Genomic DNA, 24,191 nt, shown 5'->3' on the forward strand with positions numbered 1-24,191 from the left:
AAATGTAATCAGAATATATATTTTAATATCAAATAACTGATCCAGCCTTGTGAGATGAAATGTTTTGAGTAAATACAGTAAAGCCACCCTAAAACCCTCCAAGTTCCTTTTTTGTTAAGTGTCGAGTAATTCCGGTGACTAGGTGTATAACCTACAAAAGTAGATTAAAAAGTGATTGTGAAATGTTTTATTTCATATTTTAATGATAAAGGCAGCTTGACGTTTCTAATAGACAATAATACTGTATTGTTACTCTAAACACATCCATGTTCCAACTGCTGCTTAGGGGTTTAAATCTACTTTTCAACAGTACAAAACAACAGTTGCTTCTGGGGAGGGGTGAAGAAGGAGGGGCAGGGTGGGGAATAAACCCACGAACAACCCTTAAAGGAGATAATATCGACACCTTATTGGCTTCCCGGCAATATGATGCAACTGAGAGAGGACGCCGCAAAGGTCTTTGAATTTGAGTCTTATTGTTTTTTTCACAAGTGGCATTAATTTGCAGCGAGGGGAGCTGGAGCGTGAAACCCGGCTATCTTGTCACGATCGGGCGATGTTAAAGGGAAATGAATTGTTTGCAGAGGTGGGGAGATGGAGGAACTAATTTTTGTGTACATCCGCAGTTGGGAAATAGGGGATTTAAATTTACGATTGTCTTTTGGGGGAGAAAACGCGCCCTGGTTGAAAATATCAAGCGGACGTCCAGGTTTTCCGTACGTTATTTTATTTTTTTCCGGGAAGCGGGAGAGGTTGGGCCGGGGAGGCTCGGAGTGGCTCGGGCGATGGTCGGGGCAGGCGGCGGCGACGGCGGACTATTTGCTGTGTGCCGCGGGAGCCGCTGTTCGCCCGCCCGCCGCCGCCGCCATGTTGAATTTTAATGTTAATTTTCTAGAAATTGTCCCAGAAATTGGGACTGGGATCCCCGGCTCGCCCTGAGAAGTCAGGCAAACTAATAAACTAAAAAAAAAACAAGCGAGTTTAAATTAAAACAAAGAGAATAAAGGACGACTCTGCGTTTCTGTATTTATGGTTCCACCCCTGCGGCCGCGAAAAGCAGAGAAGTTGGGTAAGGTGTGAGAAATGGTTGCTGGGCTCGTCTCTCTTTATAGATAAGACATTTCTTCCTTGTAATTGTTTTCGCTTCTTCGCGGACGAGTGAGAATGATTTTTAGGTGGTGGCTGAAGAGCTGGGGAAGAATAGAGAGCTGGCATCCAGTGTCATGGGGATGGGTTTGTGGCGAGGCTTTACTTTCGGCCTGAACATTTCTCTTTTTCCTTTCCAAGCGCACAAAATGGAACCGGCTTTATCTTCACTTTTATCGCCTGCTTTCACTGTAATTGTATTCGGGAGCTTTTTAAAATCCATTCTCTGTTTTGGTCCCTGGATGGATGTAGGATTTGGTATTGTTGACAGCTGTATGTTTGTATTTCTGGTATCTTTTTAATATTGGTGATTTAAAGAGACGAGTCGGTCCTAAAATAATCGCACACGCCGCCAGCTGGAGGAGAAAGGAACCGTGTCTTTGGGGAGAATAGGATTAAATGCTGACAATCTAGTGGTGTAAGCTTTTTCGTATTTAAATGTGTCTCCTTTTTTTTTGTCGGTGCGATGTGCTGATTGCTTGTGGACTGTGGTGATGCGGGTTTAATCGCCCTCTTCGTCCCAGTGTTTCTTTCGACTAGCTGTACATAATCTATCTAGCCTTCAGGTTTTGTTGTTTAGGTTTCCTTTTCCATTCAGTCGGAAGGGGGCAGTGAAAGATAGTAGGTGATAGATTAAAAGGCTGTAAACTCAGGCAGTCCTGACGTTTGACTTTCGTGCTTGAGGTCAAGGGTAAGAAATTATTCTATTAACATGTCGCTAGTCTGATTTGCGATGTTATGCAAAGAATTTTTCTTTGCAGTGGTTGGGCACTTGTGAATGTAAGAAGGCTATTTCCTTCATATTTTTTTTTAGAACTATGGCAATAACTGGATTTTGTTTGAGAAGTAGGACTTTCCTATCCCAATTATTCGAACATCGAGCACTACAGCACTCGACAGGGCATTCAGCTCACGATGTTGTGTCGTTCTTGATTCCATTTTGTTTTAAACGTTCTCTTTCTGTGTATCGTTCATGTCTCTCCCATTCACCTCACATTCCTGTGTCTATCTAAAAGCCTCTTTCATTTCACTAAGCTGCTATCCCTGGTAACGCATTCCAGGCACCTACCCCATACTACGTATAAATAAAGTGCCCCTCACGAACTTTCCTCCCCCGTCTTAAAAATCTTAACAGTATTCTATCTGCCTCGAGCCATTTTTGCGTCAATTTTGAAGGTGGTTGATGACTTTGTAAGAACCAAGTATGGAGGTGGTCCTGGTGACTGGGTATGCGGAGTTAACATTTGGAGGATTTGCCTAACTTTGAAGGAGAACTTGCTTAATGTCTACATTTTAATTTTTTTTTGCAATGCCTGGGTTAAGTGCTTAAGAGGTGTAAATATGATGGCTTCATATGGTTAAAAGAAAATATTTTTGACAATGAAATTAATTGTAGCATGTGTGCATTGCTTCACTGTATTTTTTTTTACTATTTATGTCATTGGAAAGCATCATTTTCAAAAAAAGTGTATATTTGAAGCCTGAGACCTATACTTAATTTCAGTAATTGGTTAATTTATAATTTGGAATTTGCCTCTAGGGCAAGTCTTGTTTTCATTTATAATATTTTCATCCTTGTAGTTGAAAGGTCCATACAAAACTAATACTACAGGTTAAGAGGCACAAGTTGACAGCGATTTTAAAAAAAAACTTGGAATTCTGCAGGAAATAATATGACACTTTTTGGGAGGGTTAAGTAACTTTTTAAAGAATATTCATGATGTAGGGAAGCAATTATCTTTCTTGATATTAATGTTATGGATGAAATGACCGACTCTCCTTTTACCTATGTCCTCTTAGACCTGGGGAATGAAGTTTGTTTATAATGATAGCACAATTTAGATTACAGAAGTTGTTCACTCACTTTAGATGTTTGAATTCTTAATCTGTGCTAAAACTGTAGTACAGTCCTGAGGGATTGTTTTCTGGTGTTCCCTGCACAGTTGCAGGTAAATGACTTGTGTCTCTGCTTGAACAACAGGAACAGGGGTGTCCTGGCTAGAATAGTTTATTGGGTCCTTCTCTATCTTCCTGTGGAATTTTTTTGAATATGTTTCAGCAACTTGTTTCCCTCTGACATTTTTTTGTTGGCTGCAAAATATTTTGAATATTTGCACCCTGGCTGACCCAGCAGTGAGATGGTTAATGATTCTGCACTGAAAATACTTTATACAAGAGTTGGATAGTGATTTAAATCTGTCTGGCATTTCAATTGATATTTAAAATAATAGTTGTCCCAGCAAACTAATGTATTAATCAACTAAATTGCCAGCATCTGCCAGTAAATTAAACTTTGTAATGTAACAAAAGATGGCATTTGATGGAAGTATTGTAAGTGTGTATTATTGTATTATCTGTGTTGCTGACTTTCAGATCAAATGTTAAGGTAACGGTAGTTAAGATTTCTTCATCTGCAGAGATGAATGACATTCAAAATAAAAAAAAAACAGTGGTTTTCCCAAATCCTTAGTAAACTTTTCTCCCTCATACAGTGCTACAGAGATAGTATCTTGTTGGAACAATGCAAATTCAATGCTGTTTGTCCACAGTGCATGTGTATAGTACAAAATGTGCAGATCAATTAGATTTTAGACAAGTAAAGAAAATACAGGGATGTAGAATTAAAGCAAATAGATTAAAAATGATCTTGGTAAATGGCTGAACAACCCTAAGGTGTTGAATGATCTATCATTTTACTGTTCATGTCTTTAATTAGCTAAATCAGTTAATTATTTTTGCCAGAAATTATCTTTATTCATTTTAATTTCCATAAAATCTTGCCATTTAATTTTGCTCTACAATATATTTAACTGTAGAAACAGCAACAGGTGTGTGTTTAAACAGCACATTTGATAACTGATCATTTGTACTGTTCATTTTAGGATAAATGTTCTCATGGATGGTATAGAATAATATTTCATAAATTTGAGAACAGGAAGTTGTACTTAATCAAATTATTATCAAGATTAGGGCCATTAACTGAAGAAATCTTGATTTGTTTTAAGAAACTGTTTCAGAACATCACAGTAACATGTTGAAAATACATTAAACTTGCCAAACATTAATGACAGAAATTATGCACATTCAACTTCAATATATACTTGTTTCAAAGACAATGCCAGTTATTAATCTTAAACATACCAGTTACATTTTTCACTTAAAACCTACTCCTTTATATGCTCTTGAAACTCCCAACAAAATATGTATTTGCATGTAGCAACAAAATTAAAAAGGCACCAAATTTGTGTGTAATAAGTTCTTGCAGCACATGTATGACATGTATTATCTTATTGACCATTGCTGGTCTTCACTTTGTTATTACCACCATCTACCCTTCCGTATGTTGCTTCAGAAACGTGCAAACTATAATCTCAATTTATACTTCAATGCAGTATTGTAGGAGTCTTTTGGATAAGACTTCAAGCAAAGATCTGCTTGCTCTCCCAGGTAGCAATAAAAGATCCAGAGGTGCCAGTTCACAGAGGAGCAGGGGAATCATCACTAATGCCCTGACTAGTACCAGCACCTAAAACAGTTACAGCTGCTCCCCAGGTTAGGAATGAGATCTGACTATAAGCAAATTCTCCTGTATATTTTAGAGCATTTTTAAGCTAATTTTTTCATTGTATTTATGAATCACTATACTGTATCTGTTCTGGAAATTCAATTACGGATACTGTTAGAGTGATTATTCATTGGATGGAAAGAATTATAGCAAGTGTTTGTATGATAAAATATGGCTGGCTATAGAAAATAAACTTTCCTGGATTAATTGTTTGCAGTTTTTTAAAAAATGCTCCCTTAGATTTTTTTCATTCTTTGGTCAGCAGTGACCGGCGGCAGAAACATATCATGGCACTATAAGACTACTCCCTGTCAAGATGTTTGGTAATACTAGATGGTCTAAATCTAGGATGGAGTTTAATTCAGAGGTGTTGCATTTTGAGAAGTGAAATGCAAATGGAAAGTATACAGTAAATGACAGTAAGTGCTTAGGAATTTTGAAGTGCAAACCTATTGTTCTCTCAAAGTGGCTACACAATAAAGTGATTATGACAGTGTCTGGTACATGTGGCATGATTAGTTGGGGCTTTGAGTATAAAAGTTGGGAAGTCATGCTGCTGCTGTATAAAGTTTCTGACTGTATTTGGAATATTATGTGTGGTTCTGGTTGCCACACTACAGGAAGGCTATGTGGGCTTTAGGGGAAGGTACAGAAGAGGTGCACTAAGATGTTCCCTGGATTGGAGAGTATTACCTATTAGGAGAGATTGGACAAAGTTGATTATTTCTTCTGGAGTGTCAGAGAATAAGGGTTAACTTGATAAAAGTATATAACATTATGAGAGGAATAGATTAAGGTGTGAATGGGAAACTTAAAATAAACTTGTGACCTTGTTTTTTAAACACTAGTAGTTTATTATCCCTCTCAACCCCATTCTCTTGCCTTCTCCCTATAACCTTTGACACCCTTACTGATCAAGAAGCTATCAACCTCCGCTTTAAATGTACCAAATAATTTGGCCTCCACATTTGTCTGTGGCAATGAATTCTACAGATTTACCACCAATGACTAAAGAAATTACTCTTCATCTTAGTTCTAAAGGGATGTTTTCTGTAGAGTTTGTACCCTCTGGTCTGAGACTCCTCCACGGTAGGAAACGTCGTGTCCACATCTACTCTATTTAGGCCTTTCAATATTTGATAGGTTTCAATGAGATCCCTCTTCATTATTCAGAATTCTAACGAGTGCAGTACCAAAGCTATCAAATGCTCCTCATACTTTTAACTTTTTCATTCCTGAGATCTTGCTTTTGAACCTCCTTTGGACCCTCTCCATAGCCAGCACATCCTTTCTTAGATAAGGTGTCCAAAACTGCTCTCAATACTCCAAATGTGGTTTAACCAATTTCTTATAATCTTATAGCCTCAGTATTACATCCTTGCTTTTATATTCTAGTCCTCTCGAAATGAATGCTAACATTACATTTGCCTTCCTAACCTTAGACTTGTGTTACTGGGGACCTGCAAGTTAACCTTTATGAAATCCTGCGCTAGGAATCTCCGTTATAGATTTGGGTGAAAAATTGGCATATGGAGTCATAGAAGAGTCATAGAACCTATAGCACAAAAACAGACCCTTCCACTCATCTGTGTGCTGAAACATTAATCTGCTTAGTCCCATCTACCTGCAGCTGGACCATAGCTCTCCATACTTTTCCCGTCTATGTTTCTCCAAAATCAACCCAACATCCGCTACTTGCACTGGCAGCTCATTCCACACTCTCACCACTCTCTGTGATGAAGCTCCCCTTTAACATTTCACCTTTCACCCTTAACTTATGACCTTGTAGTTGGCGTCTCACCTTACCGCTGGGGGGGGGGGGGGGGGCGAGAACCTGTGTGCATTTAAGCTATTTATACCCCTGATAATTTTGTATACCTTGATCAAATCGCCGCTCAGTTATCTGAGTTTTATGGATTGAAGTCCTGACGTATTCAATTTTTCCCTATAACTCCCGGCAACATCATTATAAATTTTCTCTGCACTCTTTCAATCTTGTATCTTTCCTGTAGGTAGGTGACCAAAACTGTACGCAATATTCCCAATCCAGACTTGCCAGATCCTTTCTGATGCCATCAAAATTGTTTTTTCTCCAATTTAGAATTTCAATCTGAGAACCAGACCTATCCTTTTCCATAATTACCTTGAAAATCTAACAGCATTATTATCACTAGATGCAAAGTGTTCCTTTACATAAACTTCTGTCATCTGTCCTGTCTCGTTACCTAATTGGAGATCTAGTATCACACTCTATCAAGTTGGGACTTCTGTGTACTGATTAAGGAAACTTTTCTGAACACATTTGACAAACTCTTTCCCTCCCAGCCTTTTTACATATGTGAGTCCCAGTCAATACAGTCAATATGTGGTAAGTTAAAATCACCCACTATCACAACCTTGTGTTTCTTGCGACAGTCTGCGATTTCTCTCCAAATTTGCCCGTCTAAATCCTGTGAACTGTTAGGTGGTTTATAATACAATAACATTAACATGGTCATGCCTTTCTCATTCCTCAGTTCTACCCGTAAAGCCTCAGTAGATGAGCTCTCCAGTCTGTCCTGACTGAGAACTGCTATGGCATTTTCCTTGATTAGTAATGCCACCTTTCCTTTTTTTTTTAATCCCTTTCACTCTTACCACTAATAAAACAATGGAACCCCGGAACACTGAGCTGCCAGTCCTGTTGTTCCAAGTCTCACTAATGACTACCATGTCATAATTCCACATGCTGATCCATGCTTTAAGCTCATCTGCCTTTCCTGCATTACTACTTGCGGTCAAATGTGTGTAGCTCAGAACGCTAGTCCCACAGTGCTCAACCTTCTGATGCCTGATTTTTGTATGTAGGCTTAACAACATCTTTCTCCACACCATTCCACTCTACTATCTGATCTGCTGCTCTAGTTCCCATCAGATTAAATGGACTTAATCTGTCCAGGTGTGAAGTGTTGAATTTTGGGATGCCAAATGTAAATGTACAGACATTTTGAGTAAAACATAGCACCCTGAAAGTGGCTACACAGGTTGATAAGGTAGTAAATAAGGCATTTAGCATGCTTGCCTTGATTAGTTGAGGCACTGACTTCAAAAGTCAAATTGTATTGCACCATTACAATACAATTGGTTTGACTGCATTTGGAGTATTGCATTCAATTGTTTGCCCCATTATAGGGAGGGTGCAGATGAAGTTTACCAGGATTTGTCCTGGATTTGATGGTATATGCATAAGAGCAGACTGGGCAAACTGGGTTGTTTTCCCTGGAGTGGCAATTGTGCCAGTTTGATATAGCATTCAATTCCCAGATCTTTCAAAAATTTGTCTATCTTCTGTTTGTATACCTTCAGGATTTAGTCACCATAATCTTCCAGAGTAAAGAATTTCAGTAATTTCTTACACTCTCTAAGAATAAATTGCTATGAATCTCTGTTTTAAAAGACTGACTGCTCCTTCGTGACCCCCTCCACGCGTGGAAATTTTTCAAAATCTAGCTTGTTATGCTGTCTTTTGATATGATCAATGCTAATTGATTATGTGTCTAATGTTTTAGTTATTCAAGCTAAATCAACCCACTCATCCGAAGAATTAATTTAATGAATCTCTTTTAAACTGCTTCTAATACTAGTAGATCCTTTCTTAAATGTGAGGGTCCCATTGGTGCACACAGTACTCCAGTTGCAGCCTTATTCAGACCCTGTTTATTCATCACAATATTTTTAAACTCTATTCCCTTAGCAATAAAGGATAACATGTCTGTCTGAATCTTGCACCTGTATAGCTAACTTATTTGAGTTTAATGCACAAGAACTCCATGGCTATAGGTCACTTATTTGCAGTTTCTTTCCATTTGAGATTAGCCTCTGCCTTGTGATTTTTCCTGTTATTGTAGCGTGCCTTTCCATCTATTTTCATGTCATCACCTTCACTCTTAACACTCTGCTAAGTAACTAATAGATTGGAAATAATTGAGGCCAAGGACTGGTTTTAGAGATACTTGGTTCGGTATAACCTTATGTGATGACCAGTCTTTTAATGCAAGTTTACAAAAACTGCAAATGCAGGAAATCTGAGTAGTTGAGCATAAATCAAATACGCTTTCTGTTGGTAGGATTTCAAAATGTATGTGTATGTAAAGACCAGAAATCAGGCAACACACACAAAATGCTAGTGGAACGCAGAAGGCCAGGCAGCATCTATAGGAAGAAGTACAGTTGACGTTTTGGCCCGAGACCCTTCGTCAGGACTAATTGAAAGAAGAGATAGTAAGAAATTTGAAAGTGGGAGGGGAGATTTGAAGTGATAGGAGAAGACAGGAGGAGGGATGAAGCTGAGAGCTAGAAAGTTGATTGGCAAAAGGGATACAAGGCTGGAGAAGGGAGAGGATCATGGGACAGGAAGTCTAGGGAGAAAGAAAGGGGAGGGGAGCACCAGAGGAAGATGGAGAACAGGCAAGGAGTGATTGTGAGAGGGACAGAGATTTTTTTTTTAAAAAAGGGGGAAATAATAAATAAGGGATGGGGTAAGAAGGGGAGGAGGGGCATTAATGGAAGTGAGAGAAATCAATGTTCATGCCATCAGGTTGGAGGCTACCCAGACGGAATATAAGGTGTTCCTCCAACCTGAGTGTGGCTTCATCTTGACAGGAGAGGAGGCCATGGACAGACATATCAGAATGGGATTGGGACGTGGAATTAAAATGTGTGGCTGCTGGGAGATCCTGTCAATCCATGGCCTCCTCTACTGTAAAAGCAGGATCTCCCAGTGTTTTATTTTTCTAATAAAACTATTAGAGTTATGAGTTAGAGCAATGTGCTTAATATGGATTATACAGTGGATTCTGATCATTGGGACGCATGGGGATCAGTACATTTTGGCCCAATTAGGCAGTGTTTCATGGGAATAGTTAAAGGCATTGAAAAAACAAACTACCATGTAACTGAGTAGCAAATTGTGTATTTAAATGAAATGCAGAACAAATTAGAGCACTAACAATACAGTTTTTGTACTATAAACTCTTAATTCCTCGTTATCGTCAGAGGAATTCATCCAGTGTATGTTGCTATGTTCTTTTGACTGTAAATCAAACAAATCAGCGTAGACACCTAGTGCAGATAAGGAACTGCCTTCAAAGGTTCATAGGTCAAGTTTAATGTTAGAGAAATGTATACAATATACATCCTGAAATGCTTTTTCTTCACAAAACATCCACGAAAACAGAGAGCTACCCCAAAGAATGAACGACAGTTAAATGTGAGAACCTTAAAGACCCCAAGCTCCCCCCACCTGTGAGTAAGCGACAGCGAGCAATGATCCCCTCTCTCCCCACCAGCAAAAATAAACATGCATTGGTACAAACACCAAGCCCGACTGTGTGCTAAGCAATAGCAAAGACACTGACCAAGGTTACCCAAAAGCTTTGCATTTCATCCAAATTCGACAACCCACAGGTTCTCTCTCTCTCTCTCTGGCAAGAGAGAGGGAGGTGTCCTCTATTTTCACAGTGGGTGGGAGACATAACAACAAACTGCTGGTTTACGATCTTAAAAATCCATTTTGTCGCTTTTTTCGAGCTCTGTGTCTGAAGATCGTAAAGACCTTGGGTCTTTGGGCCCACTATGAAATATTTTCTGTCTCCCTAACGACACACGAGTCTCCGGCCGTGACACTAACCCTTCATCCTCCCTTCTCCAGAGCCCCAAGATCCTAGGCTTCTGAACACGATTGTGATTCTCAGGCCAAACCCTTGGCATGACGAATAGCGGCCAGTCATGGAACCCTGAGAATGGGTCCCATTCCCGCAAAGAACCAAAGCCTGCGTGTAACCCCAGGTCAGAGTCTTAAAAAAAAACCAGAAAAGGAAAAATAAAGATAATAAAGTTAGAAATAGAGCTATTTCCAAAGATGTAAGCTAAGGAGTCACCGTCAGGCGCCATCATTCCTCCTAAGCTCCACCCTCTCAAATGCTTTTGACGACTGCATCCTCCAAATTCTCATTTGCATTGTAACATTCAATATTGTCAATACCTTAATTCTTCTTGGTTCTTAACTTGCTGAAGTAGTGAAATAGTTTTGTTTTCACTCCCAGCTGTTTCTCGCATCTTCAAACCTGAATGCTTGAAACCACAGTGCACAAAACAGTTCCAAATTGTCTCACTGCTTATTTCTTCCAACTATCAGTGACAAAAAATCACTACTTTTTGAACACAAACATGCAACTGGCACTATTTCAAATACCATTCGCTCAAAGCTTGCTACATTGTTTTAATAGTGCTCTTTAGATACTGCTTGACAACTGTTTTGTCTCCTGTCCCAATTAAGCAGCAGCATCCCAAGTAAATGGAAGGAGTCTAGACTTTTTTCTTCATTCGTTTTTGTTCTTTAAGTGTTGTCCAAATAAGTGACTGTCCCAGGTAACTGGTATCCAGTGCATCACCAATAATGAAAACTGAGGTTGGATGAGGAGGAATTTGTCAGCTAACAAGCCCAATATCAGTTTTGTGAAGGAGCTAGCCTTTCCTGTAATAACCTTGCATTGGGATTAAAATTTGTATTGACCACTCTTAGGAGTTACTTTATTGTACTAATTTAGTCCGACTGGAAATGTTTCAAACTATGCTTCCTTGAAGTTGAACTAACAAAACATAATGTTAAGATTAGGCAAATTGCATCTAATTTGGTGTTTACAATACTTTGAGGGGTACTTGTACTAATGTATTATATTAATCTCTTTAGTCCCTTTGACAATGACTCACTTTCACTGTAGTGCTGTGTATTTTGAGGTGACCAGTGAATTCTTGGTGGAATTCAGAGTCTGCTCTAGGTGAAACCTGAAGGGACAGATTCTAAGTGCTTAATCCTTTCCTTAAGTGCCACCTCACCAATTTGTGCAGTCTTTGATCAGGGATTGTTTTGTGTCTTCAGAGATCTTACGTTTTTTTTTGAGGCTTTGCTCATAAGTCAGTTTTTGTGGAATCCTTGGAAGCATTTGAGGAGTTTTTTTTTGAGCGCCTGACATCTGGTATGCCGATGATGTGGCCTACCTACCCTTTAGAGCTGATTGAAATTTCATTTCTTTGAGCTAACATGGTCCAAAGGGTTACTGCTGCTGGGTTTGTGGTTGAGCTGTAGGGCTTGGATCACTTCCTTGAGTAGCTGAAGAATATGCTTATAAACTGGAGATTGTAATGGATTTCATTGCCCGTCTTTGCTGAGAGATGATACTGTAGATGGAATAATTTGTATAGGCCAGTGTTTTGTATCATAATTGACCTTGTGTGGTGTGGACTGGTAGGAGAAGGACTTTTGTCTTTTGAATTTTTATTTTCAGCCCTTTGAGCCATGCTGCCTCAGCAACCCCCAAGAAACCCAATTAACCCTAACCCAATCACAGGACAATTTACAATGACCAGCTGGGTACACCTTTGGAGTGTGTGAGGAAACTGGAACACTTGGGGGAAAATGCAAGCATTCCACGTGGAAGATATGCGGGCTCCTTACAGAATGGTGTGGGAATTGAAATCTGAACTTCAGAACACCCTGAGCTGATAGTGTCATGTTAACCACTTCACTGCACTGGCGTCCTACAAATCCTATTCTCCCTTGCATGCTAGGTTTGGAACTTTACTTCTGAATGTACTTGCTTGCAAGCACCTTTGTAGTACTGTAACTCGTTGACTGAGGTTGAAGTCATCTTGATTCTGGGATGGAGGCAGTGAAGGTTATACAATTTCTTGTCCATCTTATAGGTTGAATCCAAACTAATTCCAAGAAGTTCTCCAGTAAAATGGGGAAGATATGACGAATCTTCTGGTTTAAGATGGCACTGGTGAAACTCTGTGACTGCTTGCTGTGGCAAATAAAACAAGGAAAGTAACAAAATACTTCATTAATTGCACTTTTTCTGCTAAGTGATCCCTGCAAACAGTAGACTGTAACTTTACTGTCGGAGTTGAACTTTTGAACTGCCTGTACAACCTGGCATTTTTTGCAGTAGGAACTGAAGTAAAATAGAGGGCTATTGGTAAGCCTAGTAATTTCTAAGGTAGGGATGTTCAGCACAACTTTGTGGGTCAAAGGGCCTGTATTGTGCTGTAGGTTTTCTATGTTTCTAAAAATACTTCTCCATCATTTTGTCTGCTCCAGATACTTTATTGGATAGATTTCCCAACTCTTGTCAAGCTGAAATGGTTAAAAGCTGCATAAAATATAAGATTTGATTGAATTGAGAAGATCTTCAAAGTGTTCTTTCCAGCAGACACAAATCGTCTTGCTGACTGTGATTACTTTCCCTTCATATTTGACTCTCGGAGTGACTCCCTTCACGTTTGGGATAGATAGTATTGTATCTGTAGATAGTATAAATGCAATGTTGGCATTTATTTCAAGGGGAATAGAATATAAAAACAAAGAGATAATACTGAGTCTTTATAAGACACTGGTCAATCTGCACTTGCAGTACCGTCAACAGTTTTGGGACCATATCTCAGAAAGGATATGTTCTCAATGGAGAGCATCCAAAGGAGGTTCACAAGGATGACCTTGGGAATGAAGGGGTTAACATTGTGAGGACCGTTTGGCAGCTTTGGGCCTGTACTATTCACTGGAATTTAGAAGAATTTGTGGTGGGTGTGGAATCTCATTGAAACCTACAGATGTTGAAAGAACTAAATAGGGTGAATGTGGAGAGGATGCTTCCTATGCTGGGGATATCCAGGACTAGAGGGCACAGCCTCAAAATTGAGGGGGGGGGGGTGGGCTTTAGAACAGGTAACGGAATTTTTTTAGCAAGAGAGTAGTAAATCTGTAGAATGCCCTGCCACAGACTGTGGTGGAGGCCAAATCCATGAGTATACACTCGGCCCTCCTTATCCGCGAGGGATTTGTTCCGGGACCTCTCACGGATACCAAAAATCGCGGATGCTCAAGTCCCTTACTCAACCTGTGTTAATGCGGTGGTCTTTAGGACCCAGAGGAACCCCACACCTTATTTAACTTGTCTCAGTGCGGTGGACATTAGGACCCGGCGGTGGGCTCTGAATCCACAGTGTTTCTGTTCACGAAAATAATCAAGATCACAATTGAAAATAAAGTGGAAATAATAAAGCGATCAGAAAGAGGTGAAACACCATCGGTCATTGGAAAAGCCATTAGACTACAGTCAGTCAACGATTGGAACAATATTAAAGGATAAAGTGAGAAAGGCCCTGCTCCGGTGAAAGCTACAATTATTACTAAGCAAGGTAGTAGTTTAATTATTGGGTTTTAGGTTTTTGATCCTCCACATCAACCCGGCACAGTGGAGAGCGCACTCGGGAGTGATCTGTTACCGGATCGAACTCGCGAGCTTCCGTTCCCGAGCCAGTGTTGAAACATACGTTCGTAAGCGTTTTATATGCATAGAAAAGTAAAATATAAACTATATACTAAGACAAATGTTTGACTAATTGACGCTAAATAATACCAGATGTACCTGTTCCGACTTACTTAGTAAGAGAACTTCCGATTTTTTTCAATCCCGATCCATGATAACTCACGCACATCCTCCCGTGTACTTTAAATCATCTCTAGATTACTTATAATACCTAATACAATGTAAATGCTATGTAAAATAGTTATTATACTGCATTGTTTAGGGAATAATGACAAGAAAAAAATGTCTGTACATGTTCGAACAATAAGTGCTGAAAGAGCACTTCCGGGTTTTCTCGATTCACAGTTGGTTGAATTCGCGGATAAGGAGGGCCGACTGTATTTGAGGTGGAAATTGATTGATGCCCTGACCAATCAGGGAACAATGGATATAGCGAGAAGACAGGTACATGGAGTTGTGTGGGATCCAGGATCTGCGATGATGGAATGATGGAGCAGATGTGTGTGATGCACTGAATGGCCTAATTCTGCTCCTATGTCTTATGGTTTCATTGATAGGATTGGAGAGTCTGAGCATGTTGTATTTGTCAGTAGACTTCTGGATTTGCTGTACTCTTCCTTTTTAAGTTAATGACCTTTATATAGTTGTGGATCTATTTTCTTGATCCCCTTGAGTCTTGATGGCAAGAATGCCTTTATGTTTGTGATTTATTTATTTTTGCTTTTGATTCAATTGTTGTCAAGGCAACCCCGCAGGATACCTTTTCATAGATGCTAATAATGTTGGACTTCAGGGAAGGTCAGGCATTATAAACACTACAGCTTATGTTTATTGGGAGTTGTCAAATTGTTCACTGAGAAGAACTTTCTTGGCAATGCCTGTGAATTCTTCAATGATTTTCTTGTGGCATTGCTGTTGTTGCCTCCTTATTTTGACCAAAATCAATGGAAACAAAGCAAATGATAAATCGGCGACCGGTTACCAGATCCTGCCATACAGCAGATAGTGCTGTTGTCCTTGCTTTTCTAGCTTGGACACATTGCCAATACCTGGATCAAAAGTATTGTCTTGTGCCTTTGTACTTGTCTCTCAGAGTTTGGACAAGGTGATGGTCTTAGAGTTTTTTCCACAAGGTGCCAGCTTGTTCATTTCCTGCCATTTTTTTTTTCTCCAGAGGCTTATGTCCTATCCTGTTCTGGAGTTGAAATTGAAAAAGGAGTATCAACTCATTTCTCTTTGGTCCTTGGGTTGTGCCTCTTTGGCTTTATCTATTTCCAGTGACTAGTGTGCTAGTTCACAGGGTAATTTGCTAAGGGTGCCAGAGTAGTTCATTCTCATGGTGTACTAGAAGGTGGTACAGCCCTTTCTTAATCTGGTTGCCTGCTGCTTGTCATGCCTTGTATGGTGATGTCAGTGTTGACATATCAGTTGTCCACGGTTATAATGGTGGTACAACATTCAGTTCATTCCACTGTTAGGATTATACAGAATTACTAATGTTCAAGCTTTTGAGCATCTTTCTGAAGAATGGAAAATGTCGTAGTTGTACACTAATTACGTACTGCAATTTGATGGAGTGAGGTAAAAGTCCAAAGGCAAGTGTGCCCAAGACCATTGGAGAACAGCTTCTGTAGTATGGGCTTGACATGCATGCAATGACTGCTATCATAGATGTACTCTGACATGCACGTTCTTTCCCACGTCATTTTTAGTCTTCACATAAATCTTCCCTTTTTAAACAACCCCTCTGCCAGCATACTCCCTGTCCCTTTGCAGTTTTTTTTTCATCCGTTCTCCTTAGTTTATGCCATTTGTTGACCTTTGCCTCTTGACTTGGGGCTCTTGTTTGTGAATAATTTGATGCAAGCTACAGGAGTGTATTCAGTGGAATCCTAGGTTGAAGTGAAACAGGATATTGTCAGTGTAGTTTATTCTACAGGATCAGTAAAATTGTTTTAAATGTTGTAGCAGATTGGAAATTGCTGAATAGAAGAAATATAAAGCCAATAGAGCATTAAGCTTGAGGGAAATTTTAAAATAGGGGTATAGACTAGCAGCCCATTAAGTTTGTACCACATTATTGTGAAGTAGTTACCGTAGATGCTGGATTATAAGCCGCTACTTTTTTCCCACGCTTTGAACAGCTTTGAACACTGCGGCTTTTACTACGGTGCGGCTAATGCATGGTTTTTTTTCATGCCGCCAAAAACATTTTGCCTCGTAACAGTAGACCAATAAAATTGATGAGTAGTTCACAGAGGTCCAATGAAATTGTACGATAAATCAAGCGCACTTTCACAATTAAATTATTGTAAATCAGTCATTTGTACTCACCCTCATCAACATGGAAAACACTCGAAGAAAAGCATTGTGCTGCCTTTATGGCAGTTATTTAGTTTATAATATTTTCGCTTAGTAATTCATTTGTTAGTATTTTCTAGTTAAAGTTAGAAGTGTTTTAACTATATTTGTTTTCTGTACTACATCCCGGGATGTTATGACATCACATCCGGTTTCGCCGCGTCTTGTGGGAAATACTGGTTTGCGATAAACGGAAAGGTGGGGGGGGGGAGCGCATTAGACCCGCGCGAGAACGCTGCTTTTAAGTTAAAGGCGATCAATAACTTTTCCTGGTAGGCTGCAGTATATATATTTTTTTACCAGTCGTTAAGAGATATTGGAATGTTGTTCGTGCACTGTTCAGTAAAAAAGTATACGCAACGTAATTTGTGTGTTACCGATACGTATGTATATTTAAAAGTAGCCGTGTTACAGGCACGGTTCGAAAAAAAGCATTTGCAATATGTATTTGTTTATGTTACCATACGGATTTAATTAAAAGTTAAAAAATCCTCACGTGTAATATCTTTCTGTGTAAATATCTCATATTACAACGTGGGACACCTGCGGCTTAAAATCCGGTGCGGCTTGTACAAGTACAAAATTGATTTTCTTTCTAAAATTAGAGCCTGCGGCTTTTAATCAGGTGCGCTCTGTAGTCCGGAATCTACGGTAAATACTGTGATTTCCAATATCTACATCTCCCTTTATGTTAACACAGTGTCTACTATAACTGGAAGTTTCCTGCTGTGATCACATTCCATGGCAACTTAGGTACACCTGTGGGGAAAAGATTTTAAGACTTAACCTGTTTAAAATGCTACTTTTTGAGTTATTTTTTACCACCTCATGGTGCATTAATTGTTCCCAGTCTGTATTTTCAAGGCAGCAGTGGTTAATAAGCAGATTTTAAGCACTTTTCATTTCTGATATTAAACTGTTAATTTCTTATTGGTTCTTTCTACGATTGCATGTTTAAGCTGAAATTGATTCTCAGATTTTGGCAACCTGGACAGCACCTAAAATGCTCGAGGAATTTAGCAAGCCAGGCAGCATCTATGGAGGGGAATAAACAGTGTCTTGATGAGCGGTCTCACCCCAAAATGTTGACTATTTATTCCCCTCCATAGATGCTACCTGGCGTGCTCAGTTTCTCCAGCATGCTATTTCACCTTGCCCAGATAGTACCAGGAAAAGTTGGGGGGGTGAGGGGAACATCAGAACAGTATTTTGTTCCCTTCAAGTGATAACTGGGATTCTCCATGGAAATAATGCAAGGAATTTATGTTGATTCATTCAGAATTATTTTGGTGTTGAGATGTATTACATGTGGCATGTTTAACAGGACAGGTGATTGAAGTGATGGTGCACAAAAGTCACCTCCACTTAGTGTTTTTATGATTCTTTTTACATTTGAATATGTTATGAAGTAGCTCCTGAAAACAAAATGCTCTAATTGATCAATAGCTTCATTATTTTTTCCATACTGCATTTAGGAATTTCAGAAGCCAAATTTATTGACTTTTTGACTATTCCCAAAGTTCTCTTTGATCAATTTTTTTTTGTCGCTCTAACTTGTAACTTTGTACTTTGAGATGTTATTGCACCCAATTTTGCATTGCTCCAGTTGGTATTGTGTTCTAAGCACTGCACTTTAGGAAAACATCTCAGCTCTGGAAAAAGATGCAAATCAGGCTTACTAAGGATGAAAGAGTTATGCAGAGGTTGGAAAAACTTGTGGAGAAGCATAAGATTATGTTTAATTTAGGTGTTAGATGTGAGAAGAACCCTGTGCAGGGTCAACCCACGGAAGGCTGCTGGACCAGACAACATCCCTGGTAGAGTGCTTAGAGGATGTGCAGACCAGCTAGCAGATGTTCTCACTGACATCTTCAACATCTCCCTGAGCAGCGCCACCGTTCCAATGTACTTCAAGGCCGCCACCATAGTCCCCATGCCGAAGAAGTCTTCAGTGTCCTGCCTGAATGACTACTGTCCTGTTGCACTTATGTCCATCATCATGAAGTGTTTCGAGAGGCTCATCATGAAGGCATATCAAGACCCTGCTGCCCCCCTCACTTGTCCCCCTGCAGTTTGCGTACCATCCCAACCGCTCAACAGATGACGCCATTGCCACCACCCTCCACCCGACCCTAACCCACCTGGACAAAAAAGACACATATGTTCGGATGCTGTTCATAGACTTTAGTTCAGCATTCAACACAATCATCCCTCAGAAACTGATTGGAAAGCTGAGCCTATTGGGCCTGAACACCTCCCTCTGCAACTGGATCCTAGACTTCCTGACTGGGAGATCTCAGTCAGTCGGGATCGGGAGTAGCATCTCCAACACCATCACACTGAGCATGGGGGCTCCCCAGGGTTGCGTGCTCAGTCCACTGCTGTTCACTCTGCTGACCCACGACTGTGCTGCAACACACAGCTGGAACCACATCAAGTTCGCCGATGACACCACCGTGGTGGGTCTCATCAGCAAGAACCACAAGTCAGCTTACAGAGAGGAGGTGCAGCGGCTAACACACTGGTGCAGAGCCAACAACCTGTCTCTTAATGTGAACAAAACAAAAGAGATGGTTGTTGACTTCAGGAGGGCTTGGAGCGACCACTCCCCGCTGAACATCGACAGCTCCTCGGTAGAGATCGTAAAGAGCACCAAATTTCTTGGTGTTCACCTGATGGAGAATCTTACCTGGTCCCTCATCACCAGCTCCATAGCAAAGAAAGCCCAGCAGCGTCTCTACTTTTTGTGAAGGCTGAGGAAAGTCCATCCCCCACCACCCATCCTCATCACATTCTACAGGGGTTGTATTGAGAGCATCCTGAGCAACTGCATCACTGCCTGGTTCGGAAATTGCACCATCTCGGATCGCAAGACCCTGCAGCGGATAGTGAGGTCAGCTGAGAAGATCATCGGGGTCTCTTCCCGCCATCACGGACATTTACACTACACGCTGCATCCACAAAGGAAACAGCATTATGAAGGACCCCATGCACCCCTCATACAATCTCTTCTCCCTCCTGTCGTCTGGGAAAAGGCTCCGAAGCATTCGGGCTCTTACGACCAGACTATATAACAGTTTCTTCCCCCAAACTATCAGACTCCTCAATACCCGAAGCCTGGACGGACACCTTGCCCTACTGTCCTGTTTATTATTTATTGTAATGCCTGCACTGTTTTTGTGCACTTTATGCAGTCCAGTGTAGGTATGTAGTCTAGTATAGCTTTCTCTGGTTTTTTTTTAATTACGTAGTTCAGTCTAGTTTTTTGTACTGGGTCATGTAAACCATGGTCCTGAAAAACATTGTCCTATTTTTACTATGCACTGTACCAGCAGTTATGGTCAAAATGACAATAAAAGTTGACGACTTGTAATGATTTGGTTCTGTGGCTTTACATCTGATCAATGTAATTTATCTGAAACATCATCTCAGTTCCTCTCTCCATAGTTCTTAATCTGCTAATTATATTCAACATTCTTTGGTTTGTCTTGTCTGTTTTCCAACATGTTTGGTATTTTGATTTTGTATGGCTAATCAAAATTGAAGGTTTAGTAGACCAAGTAGGGAGGAACTGTTCTTGGCAAATGAATGATGGTGAAAAATCGTTGATTTAAAATAATTTATGAATGTGCTAGAGTTATATTATCCATTGTATAAAAATGCTGGAATCAAGTTTTGTAGGATATGTATTTATAAGGGGGTTAGTTTTATGACAAAAGGGGACTCTGGAACTATATTGGACATCTGTTTGGAAAACAAACTCGGGTGTTGTGTGTGTGTGTATTTTTTTTAAGACCAGAGACACGTTCTCCCTTGCAATGTTTCAAGGCCCTTCCTGTGGATCTTGCTCTTATCCTTTGTCTTGTTGAAGCCGAATGGATCAGTGAACAAAACATTATCTTTTCCACTGATAATATAGCAGTGGTTTATTCCATTCATGGATTTTTTTTTTTAAAAAGTCTTAACATTAAAGGTACAGGACTCCCCTGCTATTTGAAGTTAGAGCATTCCTATGAAATGGTTCATAAGCCAGAATGTCGTAAAGTGAAGAAGCAATTACCATTTATTTATATGGGGAAAAATTGGTGAGCGTTCGCAGACCCAAAAAAATAACCTACCAAATCATGCCAAATAACACATAAAACCTAAAATAACAGTAGCGTATAGTAAAAGCAGGAATGATCTGATAAATACACAGCCTATATAATGTAGCAAGTGCTCTCGGCAGGAAGACTTGGCGCAAACGCTCTTGACAGAAACACACGGCGCAAGCGCTCTTGGCAGAAGCACTTTTTAAAGTAACCTTTAAGCTATGAATCATACCAAATAATACATAAAAAATACACAGCCTATATAAAGTAGAAATAATGTACGTCCAGTGTAGTTTCACTTACCGGAATCGGGAAAACAGTGAGCACACTGATGATGGTGTGTTAGGCTGAGTCGTCGGAGGTTGGGGTGGTGGTACACTGGGGTGTCATCTCATCATCATCTGTTTCCATCAGGGCAGGCAGGTCACCTTCTTCTATGTCTGCCTGCCTCGACGTCGAAGGTCGAGTTTCGTCGTTAGCTGTGGCTGATGTGGAAGGCTTGAAAAACAACTGTATGCTTGACAGCTTAGCCTTGTACATTTTTCTATCATACAGTTCTTTGTAAGCACTCAAACCATCCTGCAAATATGCCCTAAACCTACGTACCCTTTCAAAATTAAAGTCATACTTTTCTGCAATCATTGCAGCGTTGTCAATCGCAGCAAAAATCTCACGCAATTGCTTCCCGTTCAGTTCCTGGACGACTTCACTTTTGGGCTGTGTGCTACTGCGTTCAGTTTCAGTTGTTATCCTTTCCTCTTCATCAGCTCTTCATCTGTCAGTTCTTGGTCATGGGATGCCAAAACCTCTTCAACATCATCTTCGCCAACTTCCACAAGCCCTTAGCCAAACTCACTATATCTTTACTTCGTTCACCACGATCAAAATGCTTTATTATGTCTAGTTTGGCACTAAGTGTACCACCCTTATGCACTCTTTTAGGCTTTTCCAACACCTCAGAACTCATCTTGCTAACGGATGCACAAAATAAATCGACATAAAGCACAGATGCTCACAGGCACGTGTTTAAGCAATACCGGTTAGAATGTAGTTCCGGGGGAGGAACTCGTCTGCTCGGGGCGCACTGCCTTTTTTCGTAATAGTGAAAACACCTTCTGTTAGCGAAAACAGGTAACTAATGTAGGTCTTTCGTAACGGTGAGGTGTCGTAAAGCGAACATTCAAAAAAACGGGGGGACACCTGTACCGTATAAGTACAGACAAGACTTGCATCCTTCAGTACCTCAAGGAAGAAAATCATTCAGCTGTTGACAGCTAAATTGGCATGATCACATGAGGAAATTCTCCTAATTAAAATACTTTGACTTGGGCACAAATGCTGTCCAGCATTTCCCAAAGTGCCATTTAGCTGATTCTGGGAATAGAACTGAAAGTAAGTTGGATCTAACAATAGAAATGCTAGTGTTGGGTTTCTTTTTACCCCTCCTTCATAGATTATGAATTCTATACCATATCTACTATTTTCCATGCTGATTGTTTTCAATAATTTTGCCGTAGAAAGTTTGCTATATACCAGGCACTACAATAAAGGGAGACACGAGGAAATCTGCAGATGCTGGAAATTCAAGCAGCACACACAAAATGCTGGTGGAACACAGCAGGCCAGGCAGCATCTATAGGAAGAAGTACAGTCAACGTTTCAGGCCAAGACCCTTCGTCAGGACTAACTGAAAGAAAAGATAGTAAGAGATTTGAGAGTGCAAGGGGGAGGAGGAGATCCAAAATGATAGGAGAAGACAGGAGGGGGAGGGGTGAAGCTAAGAGCTGGGAAGGTGATTGGCAAAAGGGATGCACAGCTGGAGAAGGGAAAGGATCATGGGACGGGAGGTCTAGGGAGAAAGAAAGGGGGAGGGAGCACCAGAGGGAGATGGAGAGCAGGCAAGGAGTGATTGTGAGAGGGGCAGAGAGAGAACAAAAGAGAGAAAAAGGGGGGGGGGGAATAATAAATAAGGGATGGGATAAGGAGGGGAATTAACGGAAGTTAGAGAAATCAATGTTCATGCCATCGGGTTGGAAGCTACCCAGACGGAATAAAAGGTGTTGTTCCTCCAACCTGAGTGTGGCTTCATCTTGACAGTGGAGGAGGCCATTGATAGACATATCAGCATGGGAATGGGAAGTGGAATTAAAATGTGTGGTCACTGGGAGATTTTGCTTTCTCTGGCGGACAGAGCGTAGGTGTTCAGTGAAATGGTCTCCCAGTCTGTGTCAGGACACTTCCTCCCTCACCACCATTCAGGGCCCCAGACAGTCCTTCCAGCTGAGGCAACACTTCACCTGTGAGTCGGCTGGTGTGATATACTGTGTCCGGTGCTCCCGGTGCGGCCTTCTATGTATTGGTGAGAACCGACGCAGACTGGGAGACCATTTCACTGAACACCTATGCTCTGTCCTCCAGAGAAAGCAGGATCTCCCAGTGGCCACACATTTTAATTCCACGTCCCATTCCCATTCTGATATGTCTATCCATGGCCTCTTCTACTGTCAAGATGGAGCCACACTCAGATTGGAGGAACAACGCCTTATATTCTGTCTGGGTAGCCTCCAACCTGATGGCATGAACATTGATTTCTCTAACTTCTGTTAATGCCCCTCCTCCCCTTCTTATCCCATCCCTTATTTATTATCCCCCCCTTCCCCCCCCCCCCTCAATCACTCCTTGCCTGTTCTCCATCTCCCTCTGGTACTCCCCTCCCCCTTCCTTTCTCCCTAGGCCTCCCGTCCCATGATCCTTTCCCTTCTCCAGCTGTGTATCCCTTTTGCCAATCACCTTCCCAGCTCTTCATCCCTCTCCCTCCTGTCTTCTATTATTTCAGATCTCTTCTCCCCCTCCCACTTTCAAATCTCTTACTATCTTTCAGTTAGTCCTGACAAAGGGTCTCGGCCTGAAACGTCGACTGTACTACTTCCAGTAAAGGGAGAGCCATTTTGAAATTGCTGTCATGATTTACTTATGAAGTTAATGGAACAAAGTCTTAATTTGTGTATTTCTTGTTGGAACTGGAACTTGCAACTCTATAGCATGTAATTCTGTGCCATTTTTTTTGAAGCATTTCAATGTGCTGGTTTGATAGAGTAAGGGAGCTGAATGAGCATTAAATCTAGACATAGCCTTTTAAAGATAATTACTGAATATTCATAGACAAATTCTTCATTCATATCTTTGGAGATTTCTGATCAGCTTTAAATTGCTTGACAAACTAGTCTGATTGATGTAGTTATCATTTATTTTCTTCAACAGAAAGAAGATTGGATTTTTTAAAGAAAGCTACCTTATTCAGACATAGACTAAATGCAACTGCTTCAGGTTGTTTGTGGATATGAAGTGGTTGGGAGAAACAAAGAATATGTTTGTAAATGGCAGCAGGAAAAATGGGGGAAGGTTATCCGGTGAACATCATCAGAGTCAATCCAAGCTGCATCACTCGGGAAGGGGAAGCACAAGGACCAATGCAAGACTCACACTTGGAAAACGCAGCACTCGTAAGTAACTTCTGTGATTTTGTTGATTTTTGGAATTTAATCAGCCACTTTAATATGTATTTACAGCTTATTTACTACTTTAGAGAAGTAGAACTTGAAGGTGAAACACTTTGGAAGTGTTGCTGAGATGTTATTGAGTATCTTGATAACAAGATCC

At 40.5% G+C, this 24,191-nt stretch overlaps 1 protein-coding gene across 6 annotated transcripts in view; it reads left to right on the plus strand.

Moving 5' to 3' along the window:
- The first annotated feature begins 344 nt into the window (after positions 1 to 344).
- kmt5b (lysine methyltransferase 5B) overlaps positions 345 to 24,191 on the plus strand; it is a 64,758-nt gene continuing 40,911 nt past the window's right edge. For 2 of the 6 annotated variants that reach the window (XM_073049590.1, XM_073049595.1), the window contains exons 1-2: positions 818 to 1,069; positions 23,793 to 24,034. In XM_073049590.1, the coding sequence (XP_072905691.1) occupies positions 23,872 to 24,034 (163 nt within the window). In that variant the 5' untranslated portion in view covers positions 818 to 1,069; positions 23,793 to 23,871. The other 4 variants (XM_073049593.1, XM_073049594.1, XM_073049591.1 and 1 more) reach the window with 4 other exon arrangements.

Source organism: Hemitrygon akajei, chromosome 6, assembly GCF_048418815.1.
Source record: "Hemitrygon akajei chromosome 6, sHemAka1.3, whole genome shotgun sequence".
Lineage (NCBI taxonomy): Eukaryota > Metazoa > Chordata > Chondrichthyes > Myliobatiformes > Dasyatidae > Hemitrygon > Hemitrygon akajei.